At 45.9% G+C, this 15,239-nt stretch overlaps 1 protein-coding gene across 1 annotated transcript in view; it reads right to left on the reverse strand.

Annotated features, from left to right (window-relative positions):
• Positions 1-15,239, reverse strand: part of slc9a7 (solute carrier family 9 member 7) — a 53,609-nt gene continuing 38,370 nt past the window's right edge. The window contains exons 15-16 of the mRNA XM_079574911.1: positions 13,202-13,307; positions 1-405 (exon numbers count right to left, since the gene is read on the reverse strand). Of these exons, the coding sequence (XP_079431037.1) occupies positions 139-405; positions 13,202-13,307 (373 nt within the window). The 3' untranslated portion in view covers positions 1-138. The remainder of the gene's footprint in view (positions 406-13,201; positions 13,308-15,239) is intronic.

Below are 15,239 nucleotides of genomic sequence, written 5' to 3' on the forward strand. Positions count from 1 at the left end.
GGTCCAGGTCCTATATTCGGACTTACTTGGTTCAGTTTTGGAGTCGTTTGCAAGCTCTAGACTCCCCCCACTGTTCTTTCAGGACAAGCTCTTTGGCTTTCGTCCCGTTTCCATGCCGGTTAGGCGTTTTCCGTCGGATCATAACTGGTCCTGCGTGGGGAAAACCAGTCTCGTCCCGCGGCTGAGTAGCTCCTGGTCTCTCGAGTCCAGATCTCTCTCGAGGGCTTCTTCCGAGGTGCTGCCGCTCCTCTTTCCGTTCACGCTCCAGCTCGGACCCCCTTCGTCAACGCGCCCCCTGTCTGCGGACGTCCCGTTGGCTGTGAGGGCCGTGTCTCCAAACATGAAGGTCAGGTCCTGGTCGTTACGGATGGAGTCGGCGTCCGGCTCGCCCACCTGTTCGTCGTCCTGGAAACACATCGACAACGACATGAGACAAGACCGTGTGCGATTAAGTAGGTTTTCACGTCACAACCCTTTAAAGATCTGGCTTAATATGTATTTTAAATAATTGTTATGGAAAATTATATCTTGAAACATAATCCTGATAATAAATTGAGACCATCTTGAAATAATCTTGCGCCTCCCTGCCCAGTGCCTCGGGCCCCCGGGTGGGTCCCAAACCCCACTTTGTAAAATCCCTGCCCAAGGACAATTGTCTGTGTCTGAATATGTCATTGTGCGTGTTTTGGAGCAAATTTCTTCATTCACATAGACTGTAAAGTGTCTGTCGGTGCCAAGGTAAGTGATGAAACCAAAATAATCTTGTAAATGCTACATTCGAACTGTGACACCGTGTCTGACTAATTTATGTGTGAAAGCACGGTTGGATTTTACTGTAGTGTGATTTGTGATTTTTTTCTAACTATAATTACCTCTTTCAGGAGGTTTCAGGAAGAAGGACTGACTGAATGATTTCTAAAATGACTATTGTCAGATAATATGGGCTGCAATTAAAGCAGAATAAAGGGATCTCTTCATTTTACAGTACCCTGATACATTGTACCTAACTAAATGTAGTACAATGTAATGTGCTGTGTAACAATGTGTAATATCTTGAAACTATGGTCTAGATACACGATGGAGTAACTTGTATTAGCAGTTTGTAGGTACATAATGAAATAGGACACGAGACCCTTAGGGTTAGGAGTTATGTCTTATTACATTATGTACCTACAAACTGCTAATACGAGTTATTATATTGTGTGTCTAACCCATACGTACAAGTTTTTACACATTGTTACAGAGCACATTACATTGTACTAAATGTAGTTAGGTACAATGTATCATGGGTAGTGTAAAATAAAATGTTACAGAATAAAGCTGCCTACATGGCACTAAACTGTTCCTACAGAACCAGTTTTCACCTTATTCTGCAAAGCAAACACTAACTTTCTCAAAAGCCCGTTTATCTCTGGAGCTATGAAGGAATGGAATGTGTTGCCATGAAAATGTATTAAAATAGAACAGAAGTCTGTCTTTAAAGGACACGGAGAAGAGGCACATTGACCATCTGTAAATGAAATACAGGATGCTCAATGATGCTAAGCAGAACTAATGGGGATCCAAATAATAAACTAATAAAAATTGTTATAACATACTTGTGCGCTGTCCCACCACAAAATAAATGTATGTGTATAAATTGAATGAATACTTTTTCTTCTTTTAATTTCTTCTAGTCTAATCTGTCTGTTAGACCACCATCATAAATACATTATTCAATATGCAAAGACCTTATTATTTGTACATATATGACATCATAATCGGGTGACTGATACTTTCCATGACCCTGGAAACTACAACCGGGAAATCAGACCATCCAATACAGGACGGGACGGGGCAGACACACGTCACAGAAACAGGCCCAGCCTCAAAGGGGAGACCGGGCTGCTCACACAAAAACAAGAGCGCTAACTCCGGCTCAGAGCAGGAGCTGAATATTAACAAGCCAGTGTTCGAGCGAGATGCTGGTAAGACTTATAAAGCCGTCCCACGCAGCCAATTTCAAAACCAGATTGCAGTGCGCTGATATATGGCCGCGTAAAAACTGTAGCATGAGGTTTTGCAGCTTTGACTGACTGACTGATCAATATTCATGTCCCCAGGGAGAGCAGGGCGATCCAGCACCAAACCAATGCCAGGATTTCTCACATGATACGGTTTAAAAAATAAAAAGAGAAATGTCACAACAAACTCTCCACAGCAATTATCAGAGCGAGGCGATGGGAGTCTATTTTCACAAACAACATTTAGCATCTAAATGAATAATGTTTCCTGGCAGCAATGAGGAAATACAAGCAGCAATGAATACATTTCTTTCTGCTAATCGTGTAATTGCAAACTCGGCATCGGGGGGGAATTTATTGCACAGATGTTTTATTTTGTCGACCTGTGATACGATAAATATGCTAAACCGTAATGAGCTTTTCTTTCTGGCGGTTCACTTTTTCATCTGAATAAATAAGTGCAGAGCAAACAGACGCCACGCTGCAAACAAACAGTGATTTACTGACGGTTTATCAGACTTGAGCCCTAATTATGTTCCATAATTGGCCAGACATTTCGGGTATACATTTATTTAGAAGTTTTTCATTGATGTTGTGTTTGGCTTGTAAACTTTATTTGAAGATTCAGGAGAGAAATGATTGATGTCAAAACGCTAAGCAGTGACCAGCATTTGTGCAGCAGTCAATGATTTAAAACAATCAAAAAAGTAAATTAAAGTGATGGTCTGAAAGTTTGCAAAGTGAGGAAATTCCTCCCCTCTTTAACCAGAAAGCCCTTCTTCGTTTGCAAAATGAGGAGAGCGGGAACAGAATTTTCAAATGTAAACGATCAAGCTCCTCCCCCTCCCCTTCTGATTGGACCTGACTGGCTGGTTCACAGGAAAAGCTCGTCTCATTGGTCAACGTGGGAGGATTCTAGACTCTGATTAGCTGCTGAGATCCGGGAAGGAGGGACTTTACAAAAAAATAACATATTTTCTACTTACTTTACATCAAAAAGCAAGACCAGGTGATCAACTTTGCACATGTTGTAAAATTTGTAATACATTTAGACTTCCAGACTATCACTTTAAGTAAGCATGGATAGGTGGGGGCTGAAATAAAAGCCCTCTCGAGTTGATGCCTCTCTCTGCAGCTGAACTGTTATATTGGGAATGAAAATGATGCCATATGTTTCTTTTATTCAATTTTATGCAGCTCTGAAATACGTGTTGTACTGCGTGTTTTATTTTCTGTAGGCAGATTTTTTTTTTTTTTAAATGCAAGTATTTGGCTGTGTGACTATCCGGAGCCTAACAGACTTTAAAGGCACATGAAGTGAGGGCCAGTACGTGCCAGAGTGAAGCGGACTGTGACTGGATGCGAGTTTAAGCCTCTGCTGCAGTGTCATTCAGCACAGTATCATCATTGAGGCCACAGTGAAAGGGGTCTTTGTGCCCCCTGAAAATAAAAAGGCTTCTTGACCGTCCATTTTCTTCCCCCCCCCGGCCCGAGGCCCCCCTGCTTTGTGCTCCTCTGGCAGCCATAGAAAATACCCTGACGATATTACAATCCTCCAGAGAGACTGCTTCAGTATGCACGGGGCGCCCTCCTGCAGGCGCCGGGTCTGATCACACGAAAACACGCCGAGCTGTTTGTTTCTTACACGCAATGTTTTCGACACAAAGGGGGCAACAACAAGAAAAGATTAAATGTAGGAGATGTGTAGATAAATTAATTTAACATCAAGATGATTACATGCCTTGTGGTCAGAATACAACAATAATATACATGAAATAAACACAATTTTAATGAACGTGCACTTTATAGATGTTGAATCTGCACCAAGATAGTGTCATGTTTTTAGGCCAATCTCAAGTCTGGATAAATAAAGATAGACTTTAAAGTGATCAGTGGTTCATTTCATTACTTAAAGGAATAGGCCACCGTTTTTACATACTGAGATATGTTCTTACCTTAGCTTCGACGAGTTCTTTAGGACCTGTCTGATCTTCACCCGTGCCTTCAGTCACGTAAACACAGCGCAGACGGCATCCGCACAGTAAAGTGAAGATTACTGCGCAGTAAAGTGAAGATTACTGTGCGGATTTCGAACTACTCCTGGTATTATTACGCCTTACAATACAATTCCCCCTTTTATCCGCTTAGAAAATCCACATTGTTTAATTTTGTGTAATTATACTTTGTAGTGGAACACTTCACGTAACCATATTTAAATAGGGAAAACGTGGAAGAGCTTGGTAGCTTCTATCTTGACCAGTTCTTTTTCTAACTTCGTTCGGTGTTTCACTATGGGAATCGCCTCGGGCGTGACCATCCACGGAAGCTCCAATGGCACCACGTCTGTCTATGACAGACAGGATGACTGTACCTTGGGCTACGCCCCTTCTCCTAGGTACAGCCAGCCTCCTCCTTCAGTAAACATTCTCGCTTTCTTCCCGCGTGGAAGCCACATCTTTCTAGCTCCCTCAGCGCTTTTCTTGCCAGCAAGCTAGCTACTGTTTAACTGTTCACAGACGAGCCGTAAAGGACATCGTTGACGAGCACAGTTGCCGGCATTGGCTCGTTTACGCTGAGTAAGTTCTCACGGACTTGATACCGCTATTACACGGTTAGTTTGTGCAGCGACCGCGTCGAGGCGAGCTGCTTGTTAGGCTGCTTGTATTAGTTTACTACGCACCGCTAACCGTATAGCTTATAATAAGCCAAGTTAGTTAGCATTTATTTGTCGACTAACTTAGCCTTTGCATTCGGCTACCGTCAAGGCAGCTTCTTGCGGGTGACATTTACTTGTTGCCCGCTCTTTTGATCAGTTGACATTAATTTGTGGACTGATTCGATAGTGCGGTGTTCTGCTAACGCGTTACGGCGAGCAGGCTTCCCGGACCCGGCTACGGTTTGAAACCCGTGTCCCGGCTTCTCCAGTCGTGTTTACTTCACGACACAACTAGCACTGCACTTATACCTGGTCTTTTTCCCCGGTTTTAGGCATTATGTCCTCGGCTCCTACCCCCGCCAAAGGGTCGGACCCGAAGTCCAAGGAGGTTGCATCCCGCCCTTGCCCCGCGTCGTGCGGGGCTACCATTTCAGGGAGGGACCCTCACCCGATGTGCATCGCTTGTATGGGCGCTAAACACGCTCAGACAGCGCTGGCGGACCGTGACTCTTGCCATCACTGTACATCAATGCCGGAGAAAATACTGGAAAGGAGACTTAGAGTGGCGGTGGCTAACTCTCAGGACCCGTGCCTGGCAGAGGCCACCGCTAAGCCCACAGCCGATACCCATCAGCGAGCTGCCACTAGCTGGGGCAGCGCGCTGGATGTATCAGACGCTATGCCGCCACTGTTTGAGGACCTCCTCGACATGGATCCAGGCAGTGAGGACGCAGAGTGCGATGCTGCCTCTGACCTCCTCGAGGCTGTGGATATGGAGGATGTGGAGGAGGACTCCACATTTCCACTGTCCCAATCCAGACCCCCGAGTGCGTCAGAAACGACGTCCCCTGTGGACAGCAGTTTGTACGAAGTGTGCAAACGCGCCGCCACCAGGCTCAACATACCCTGGCCCGCGGCTGTAGACGCAGAAGGAGGGATAAGGGACCTCTATGATGGCAAGCGGCTCCCACCGGCCCAAGCACCTCCAAAGCAGCTCCTTCCTGCTGTACCTGCATGCATGAAGGAGATGAGCCGGTTCTGGTCCAGCCCACTTAAGAGCAAGCTCCCAGTCCAGGGCTACTCTAAGCTGGAAGTACATGGGATGAAGGAGCTGGGGTTGGCCGAACCCCCAGCGGTGGAGCCTTCATTGGCATATCACCTACACCCTAATCGCCGTGCCGTCTCAGCCTCAGCTAACATCTCCCTGCCTAACAAGATGGAGAGGGTCACATCCTCCATCTTTCAGCGGACGTACAAATACGCCGCTCAGTCGGTGTGTGTACTGAACACAGTGTCTCTGCTCTCCGCTTACCAGGGGGAAATACTTGAGGAAATGGGCCAGCAGTTGGACTCGGGGGCACCCAACCCGGTCCTCTGGGATGAAATCTGTGTGGTGAATGACCTCATTTTGCGCTCAGCTCGAGGGGCAGTCCAGGGCTGCGGCCACGTGATGGGACTGGCTGTGGCAGGTGAGCGAGGTCTATGGCTAAACCACTCAGGACTGACCGACACACAGAAGGCTGACGTCATGGACGCGACCTATGACCCCACCAAGGGTCTGTTTGGGCCAGCACTGGACAAAATGAAGGAGACAAGCACCCTCCGTAAGCAGGAGGGCGAAGCCTTCAACTTGTGCCTGCCCCGCAAGCAGCCTTCCCGTCCTGCACAAACTCAGCGACCAGGTGTCACTGCAGCAACCGGTGCCAAGGGCTACAGAGTTGGCCCTAAGCAGCAAAAACCGGCTGGACAGCAGAACGAACAGCAGCGGTCAGGAAATCCCAAACCATGGGGCAAGCACTCTTTTGCAGCAGCAGCGGCTAAAAACCGCTCCTCACACCCCGGGGAGGGCAAGAAGAAGCGCACAACCTAACAGTTGTGTCTTCTCTCAGCGCCCCTCCATGCAAAAGACGGAGAGTGTCCTTGGACCCCAGCCCCAGTTCAGAGGCCCTGTGCAGTTTGCCAGGCGTCCTCTCCTGTTCACTCACCCCGCATATGTTGCAGGAGGTGAGTCGGGGGCAATGTCAAAGTCACAAAGCACATTTTTCAAAAATAAAGCTTTCACACTCGCATCCAGGCCATGGGCTAAGGGCGAGTTTGGTTCAAAAAATAAGAACTCAATCAAATTTGAAAACTCTCCGGCTTACGCCACAAGAGGGAGCTCACGCTCCTTCTTATGCAGACGTCGAGACTCCTCTCAGGGGAGTGACGTCACCGAGCATTTGCATGGGGCCGCTCACTGCCCAGCTGGAGCAGTGGCGCGCATGCGCAGTTCATCCATGGATTCTTTCCATTATATCTCGAGGATACAGGCTTCAGTTTGCAATAAAACCGCCCACTTTCAACGGGGTTCTGCCTTCAGTGGCGAAAGGGGATGCAGCTCTTGTCCTAGCGGACGAGATCACATCTCTACTGAGCAAACAAGCAATACGAGCTGTTCCACACAGCGAGTGTCAGCAGGGGTTTTACTCCCGCTATTTCCTCGTCCCGAAGAAGGGGTCCTCAGCCTTACGTCCCATTCTCGATCTCCGCGTATTAAACATACACTTACGGAGATTTACGTTCAGAATGCTCACTCACAAAGTGCTCTGCCGCTCGATACGCAGAGAGGATTGGTTTACCACAATCGATCTGTCGGATGCGTATTTTCACATTCCAATACACCCCGCGCACAGGAAATATCTACGGTTTGCGCACGGAGGGACAGCTTACGAATATCAAGTCATTCCGTTCGGGCTGTCATTAGCTCCGAGGGTGTTCAGCAAATGTGTGGAGTCCGCACTGGCTCCTCTTCGGAGCAGCGGGATCAGGATCTATTCGTACATCGACGATTACCTGGTGTGCTCCGCCTCACGCGAGCGCGCACTCACGGACACGCGCACTGTCGTCTGTCATCTCACTGCTCTTGGGTTCAGAATAAACCGGACGAAGAGTCGGTTAGAACCCGCGCAGAATACAGAGTATCTGGGTTTGAGCATAAACTCCCTCTCATTCAGAGTGACTCTTACGGCTCAGAGGCTCTGCTCTCTCAGCCAGTGTCTCTCATTGTTTCGCCAGGGCGCACGGGTCACGTTCAGAACATGCCTCCGCCTAGCTGGTCTTATGGCGTCAGTAATATCTGTCGTTCATTTGGGTCTGTTAATGATGAGAGATTTTCAGCGTTGGGTCGCAGCGTTACGTCTGTGCCCCCGCCGACACCTTTACCGCAGGGTGGAAGTGGACAAGCGCTGCGTAATGGCGCTTCGCCCATGGCAGGACACGCACGCTCTGGCTGCGGGAGTCCCACTGGGCACAGTGTCCGCAAGGGTTACCCTGACAACGGACGCCTCCTTGTCAGGGTGGGGAGCCACCCTGTCCGGCAGGACGGTGAACGGGACATGGGGTCCGCATATGGCTCTGTTACACATCAACATGTTGGAGCTTTGGGCTGTTTTCCTTGCTCTGAAACACTTCCTACAGTATATTCAGGGCCAGCATGTCCTTGTAAAAACGGACAATGCAACTGTTGTCGCGTATATCAACCGCCAGGGCGGCACACGCTCTCTGCAGCTACACAGGCTGGCACAGAAATTGATTCTGTGGAGCAGCACCAGGCTGCTGTCTCTCCGGGCAACACACCTGCCAGGTGTCCTGAACAGGGGGGCGGACTTGCTGTCGCGGGGCAATCCCCTATACGGCGAGTGGGTTCTCCACCCTCAAGTGGTGGAGCAGCTCTGGCAGATGTACGGCCAGGCCGACGTAGATCTATTCGCCTCGCAGGAAAACGCAAAGTGTCCGCTGTACTTCTCCATGACGGACGTGGGCGCACCCCTCGGGATGGACGCTCTAGCCCACCCATGGCCGGACGTCCTGCTCTATGCTTTTCCACCGATCAGTTTAATCCCACCCACCCTGGCTCGGGTGAGGGAGCAGGGGTTTTCACTCATCCTGATTGCCCCGCGGTGGACGTCCAAACCCTGGATGGCGGAAATAATGCAGCTCCTTCGGGGACAGCCTTGGCCCCTCCCTGTGAGGAGGGACCTCCTATCTCAGGCGGGCGGAGAAATTTATCATCCTCACCCAGACCGAGTAGCTCTCTGGGCTTGGCCCGTGAAAGGTGGAACTTAAATGCTGCCGGTCTCCCTGCACATGTTATTGATACTATTCAGTGTGCCAGGGCCACTTCCACTCGGTCTTTGTATGACTGTAAGTGGCGCATATTTGAGGAGTGGTGTGCGGCAAGGCAGACCATTCCTTTTCAATGCTCTGTGGCTGACGTCTTGTGTTTTCTGCAAGAGTTAGTCGAGAAGCGCAGAGCGTTTTCGACTGTCAAGGTCTATTTGGCCGCAATTTCGGCCTGTCATGTTGGTTTTGGGGACAAATCAGTCGGCCAACACCCTCTGATATGTCGCTTCATGAAAGGAGCGCGCCGCAAACTTCCAGTGGTTAAACCCCTGGTACCCCTTTGGGATCTGGTGGTTGTGCTAGACGCACTTTGCCAGCATCCTTTTGAGCCCTTGGAGGCTGTTGACATGAAGTATGTTGCTTTCAAGACAGTGTTGCTTCTGGCTTTGACCTCAGCAAAGCGTGTGAGCGAACTGCAGGCCTTATCTATTAGTCCTGCATGTCTACAGTTTGCCCCTGGTCTTTCTAGAGTCCGCTTACGTCCTAATCCAGCCTTCGTGCCGAAGGTATTGGACTCTGCATTTAGCTCCTCCACGGTCGAGCTTGAGGCTTTTCATCCTCCGCCTTTTTCCTCTGGAGAGGAGCGGCGGCTTAATACTTTGTGCCCAGTGCGGGCACTACATGAGTATGTGGCCAGGACAGCTGGCTTCCGCAAGGCTAACCAGTTGTTTGTGTCCTGGGCCACTCCCCATAAAGGGAAGCCTGTGTCCAGTCAGAGACTTTCTCACTGGATTGTTGAAGCCATTTCGTTGGCTTATACCTGTAGAGGCCTACAACCTCCACAAGGGTTGAGGGCTCACTCCACAAGGGGTATGGCTACCTCATGGGCCCTGTTCAGAGGTATCTCTGTTCAAGATATATGTGCTGCAGCAAGCTGGGCGTCACCACACACTTTTGTGCGGTTTTACAGATTGGACGTCTCTGGTCCCTCTTTGGCCCAGGCAGTCTTGCAGCCAAGGGTTGCTGGTTCCTTTTGAGGTCACCGTTGTGACCTGCTGCTTCAGGAGCTTTATTTGCAATCCGGGAGTAGGCCATATCTCCCATAGTGAAACACCGAACGAAGTTAGAAAAAGAACTTAAGGTTACTCACGTAACCCCGGTTCTTTGATAACAGAGTGAGGTGTTTCACCTTCATTGCCCTCCTTGCAAGGCGGTCAGAAATCGCTGTAGAATGTTTACTGAAGGAGGAGGCTGGCTGTACCTAGGAGAAGGGGCGTAGCCCAAGGTACAGTCATCCTGTCTGTCATAGACAGACGTGGTGCCATTGGAGCTTCCGTGGATGGTCACGCCCGAGGCGATTCCCATAGTGAAACACCTCACTCTGTTATCAAAGAACCGGGGTTACGTGAGTAACCTTAAGTTTTGGAGCTATAGAGGAGAGGAGGAGAGGCTAAATGCTAACGCCGTCTGCGCTGTGTTTATGTGACTGAAGGCACGGGTGAAGATCAGACAGGTCCTAAAGAACTTGTCAAAGCTCAGGTAAGAACAAATCTCATTATGTAAAAATGGTGGCCTATTCCTTTAAGTAAAAGTACAGATAGTACTGGTGAAATATTACTCAAAAAAAGTTGCCCAGTCAAATTCAAAGTATATAGTAGTATAATTTTCTATTCACCTTATACCGCCCCGCCCACTTTTGCCACTTGTTGCGTTGTCTCTGCACCTCGTTGTCCAGACACTTCCGGTCGAGCGCGAAGCCCGTTATTTTAACGGCGAACGAGGGAAAATATTCTCCGCTCAAATCTGATGTTTAGTCGATTGATTTGTGTAAAATGGCCAATGTTCATTTGCACCAACATGTCGACACTGCAGCGATTCTCTGTGCGGCCTGAAAACGGCTTTGTTTTCGTGTAGTGACTGATTTTATACGGACTTCTCCAGACCCATGCTAACTGATAGGAGAAAAGGGGCGGGCACAATTCATGGCGGCGCCCACGCGAGCCTCCGGAATAAGGTGAATAGAAATGTAGAAATAGAAAATATTACTTGTGCTTCTATTATTTGTACAACTTATTTAAAGTGATTTGTACTTTCTCCTTTGAATACTTAATGGGAACAAACCTTCATCCTTGTCATGATTCAGTGGAATAGATTATCTGCACTTTGCATCCTACTGTTCTGGTGAGTGGCTTTTAAGGCTTTTTTTTTATTTTTTACAAATGGACAAATTAACTTCCACTTTGGCGCATTTAAATAAATGTTGTGGAGTTACAAACATTACATTTATCTTTCAAATGAACAGTAGCTCAGTACAAGTGATCAGTTCTCGACACAAACACTACTCGAGTAAAGTACAGTTCCTACAGTACTTAAAGGGGCTAGATGCAACTTAGCCATTTTATACTCACTACTGCCACCTCAGGTCATATGTGTAACTGCACCTTCTATATTAAGCTTGTGCATGTAACACCTACATGAGTGACAGTGCAGGATTTTAGAGGCAGTTGTGGTGAACAGGTCTGGGCTCGTTCTGCACATTAGGACATTCTTGGAACATGTAGGGGGAGTAAAATACATAATTTTAACATTTTTAAACTCCGTATAGTCCCTTTCAGCCAATGCACTTAATTACTGAGTGACCACCACTGAAAATCATGAACTAATTTACAAGTCAGTGCAAACTAAGAGTAAGTCGATTTGTTATGAACAGGGGAAAAAGCAAAAGAAAAGAGTAAGAAACACTGTCTTACTTTTCATATACTACGTAATTCCTCTGAGCTTTCAGTAACTTGACAGGTAATTAGGCATCAGGTAATTAGACCTTTTCCTTCTTTCTGTGTCTAGGGAGTAGTGCAGGAATATGCCCCAGTTTGTGACGCACTGGCATCAGTTGTCATAAAAAAAAAAAAATCATAAATGAGCTAAAAGCACAAGATATTCCACTTGGCTGATCAATTCTTTTTAGATATACTTCGTCTTATCAAGTGTTGTGTTTCTTTTGGTTCATTCTACAAACATCGGCAACAAATGAAGCGTGCTGCTGTGTTATGCATTTAAATGCTCTTCATGGCAAATTTTGCTACGTCTGAAGCTTAAAACTGATGATTGTATCGTTAAAAATCTATATTTGTTCAGCTCAGGAAGGACTTGCTTGAATCAAAAGTCAATGTAATCTCAACCTAATAATCTATGATGTTTTGTCTCCAGAAAAAAGCAATTTGTGTAATTCATAATGCAGGATATAGAGATCATACTCACCCTCTCACCCTCTTTTCCTAAAGTCAAATCTACTTAAACTGAAGGATCTAATCAATTATTTCACCGCAATAATGATGTTTAAAGCTAAAAATGATCTATTACCAGCCAGTATTCAGGATTTCTTTCGACAACAGGAGGAAGGGTATACATTAAGGGGTCACATGAATTTCAAAACTCCGGTTGTCCGATCCACTAGGAGGAGTTTCTGCCTTGATGTTTGCGGCGTAAAACTATGGAATAGCTTGAATGTGTCACTCAAGAAATGTACCACAGTTTGCCAATTTAAATCTATGTATAAAAACATGGTCTTCACAAACTATAGAGCTGGATGTTAATTATAATTTAAACAACAATTTAAACAATCAGTAACATTATTGTCGCTGGATTTCTATGGCCGTGATGTGTATATTGTGGAAAGACATTCATAGTTTGTAAAACAATTGTTGTAAATACTGAGTTGTGCAAGTTGTTGTAAAAGAAGAATGATATGAGCTTCTTTTGCTCCTGTAAAAATATCAAGTAGAAAGGGGGTGGAACTAAATAAGTTCACTTCAACCCACTCCTTTTTGAACAATTGCTGTATTTGTATCCATTACTTGTATTATCATTGTTTTTAAATTGTAATAATAAACTAAACTAACTAAATGTATATTGAATTGAACATGGGGTTGGCACTTATAAGCTTATTGCTTCAGCCTACTCCATTTTGTCTGAATTCTGGAAGATAAAATGAATGTAAAATTGCTCAAAAAAAGTGATATATTGCCTGAGCGACATGCCTGATATTAAGTTACTTTTCCACAGTATTATTAGTCTTCACCGTATGTATCTAACTGTGGGCAATGGAGATGCACAAATTCTTCAGATTAGTCATGCATATTTACAGTCCTGAGCCGTGCAGAAGGAATGTCCCAGAAGAGTTTGCTGTGTGTCACCACTAACCACTGAGTACATGCAGTATTTAGATTTTATAATGACCTGGGGAAAAGGTAAACTTCCCTTTTTCCAAAGTTTGAGATTTTTTCATAGGACGACCAAGACAAGTCAAATCAGGAAAAAGCCTGAACTAAATTAAAACCAAAACTGGATGTTAACGCGGTCAAAACCAAGACTCTGATTCAATGCAATTTAATGAGTACGTACATTTTTTTTCTCATGTCATTAAAACCTTTTAGTCACTGACCTCATAGGCCTGGGGGCTGGTGAGGCAGCTGGCCAGAGGTCCACAGTAACTGGGCAGAGTGGAGGTGAGGGGCGGCCCGCTGTGGGTCAGGATGGGCTTCAGGTAACTGAGAAAGACATTAAGGAGGACACACACACTGACCAGATGAAGTATCACACAGCCAAAAGAGTTTGTAGGAGGCAAACACAACGAGTGACTGAACTGCTGCTTGAGTATTTATAACACACTGCAGGCTGAAGGCTGTATCCAAAGTATTGATAGGTTTTTGTTTTTCAGACGTTATATGGCAGGACATAAGAGTATAAAAATGGGTGAAGAACCTGGAGAAATAGTCACCCATAAGCCAGTGTTTCCCAACCAGGGGGTACGGTAAAATCAGATATTAGAACGTTATGAATGGAAACGCGATATTTTGTGGTAAATGTATGGTTTTGTGTTCTCTTTCTACTGACAAATAGTACTTTTAAGTGATGCCTTTCTAAATAAACTGCAATACCCTTGAGACAGAGAGTACGCAGATTACCACTGAAGGGTCCAAGGGGTCCACAACACAAAAAAGCCCTGAGCCATTGTGCAGCGCGCTCTCAAGTGTCATGTTTTTTTATAGCCCACCTTCCCAGAAAGCTTTGCAGTTTAACAACACATTCCCGATCTCCCCTCGCCAATGACGGTATTATTTATGTTCATTAATGCTCCGGTGTTTCCTATCAAGCGTCTTTCCTTCCTGGCCCTTGGTACAGCCATGGTAAACAACAAGTGAAGGAAATGCAGAGTGGAGCTTTGGCATCGGGACAGAGAGGGAAACCCGGGCATCTCTCTCCTCTCTGTAATTATGAACGACTCCGCTCCTGTTCGACTGGTCAGGCAGCGCTTTCCTAAGGGAGAAGAAAAAACTGCCATCTTCCAGTCACGACACGCATCCAAATTAAACTTTTCAGACTGGTTTTCAGTTGCCCTGGGCCCGCCTATAAATAAATACACGTCACGCCTGGAGTTTGTTTACCTCACTGTACTTTGGGGAATATGCACGCACAGGCTGATGTCTCACAGGAGTCACCAGGGGCGGATTTCATGGCAGAAATGGAAAAACTATGAGTTGAATCCATCTTCAAAACACCATCTCACAACTACAAAATTTCACTTTCACTGGAGATACAAAGGGCAGCAAACACAGGAAGGGGTTATTTTCTGGGAGCGAATAATGGGGGCGGGGTGGTTTAATCAGAGGAGTGAGCAGTATGGTCATAAAAATCTGTAGAATGCATTAAAAATGATTGTTGTGCCGCATATCCTCAGGTGATGGGTTTTCAGATTCAAATAACCAAAGGAGTTCTCGAATGTGATTCTTCCTCACTATAGCCCTAAGATCAGGCTGAAACTATCAGATTGTTCATCCTTGCCTATAAACTGCACAATGGAGTAAAATGCTGGCCTTTTCTCAATTGTCCATTTGTAGCGATGCGTCATAGGTACAATTTTTCACTCTTTCTAGCCGTTTTCTGGCGAACTATAAACATATTTATCACACACAAATTAAGTCAAGTCAAAATCAGGTCAATATGGATTTTTTTTTTTTTTTTACAGCAAATTGTTCAGTAGAAGCTAAAACATAAATAAAATACAACACATAAGCTAGCATTAGCACATATAGCTAATATTAGCTTCATGGTTAGCATTGTCCATTTTTTTAATATTTAGGGCTGTTGAACCACTTTGCTCCTCTACAAGTCTCCATCTTTATTTAGTAGAAAAATATAACTATGACTAAGCCTTTTTCAAAGAAGAACTAAGTCACTTGTTTACCTTAATAAATCCTTTCCCTAGTCCCTCTGGGGGCAATACAAGTGTTAATGGGATAATGGGTGTCTCTGGCCCGAAAACCACAATTGCAACTTCCCCACCTCCGGGTCGGAGGCCCCAATACACACTAATAGAATCATGACGATGAAGCTAACAGGCTAACGGGCTAATTGTGGGCTAGCGCCACTTAAACAGTATTTACAGCCAGGTTTGAATGAAAAAAAAAAATCCATTGTGT

The sequence above is a fragment of the Gobius niger genome (genome assembly GCF_951799975.1).
Source record: "Gobius niger genome assembly, chromosome: 17".
Lineage (NCBI taxonomy): Eukaryota > Metazoa > Chordata > Actinopteri > Gobiiformes > Gobiidae > Gobius > Gobius niger.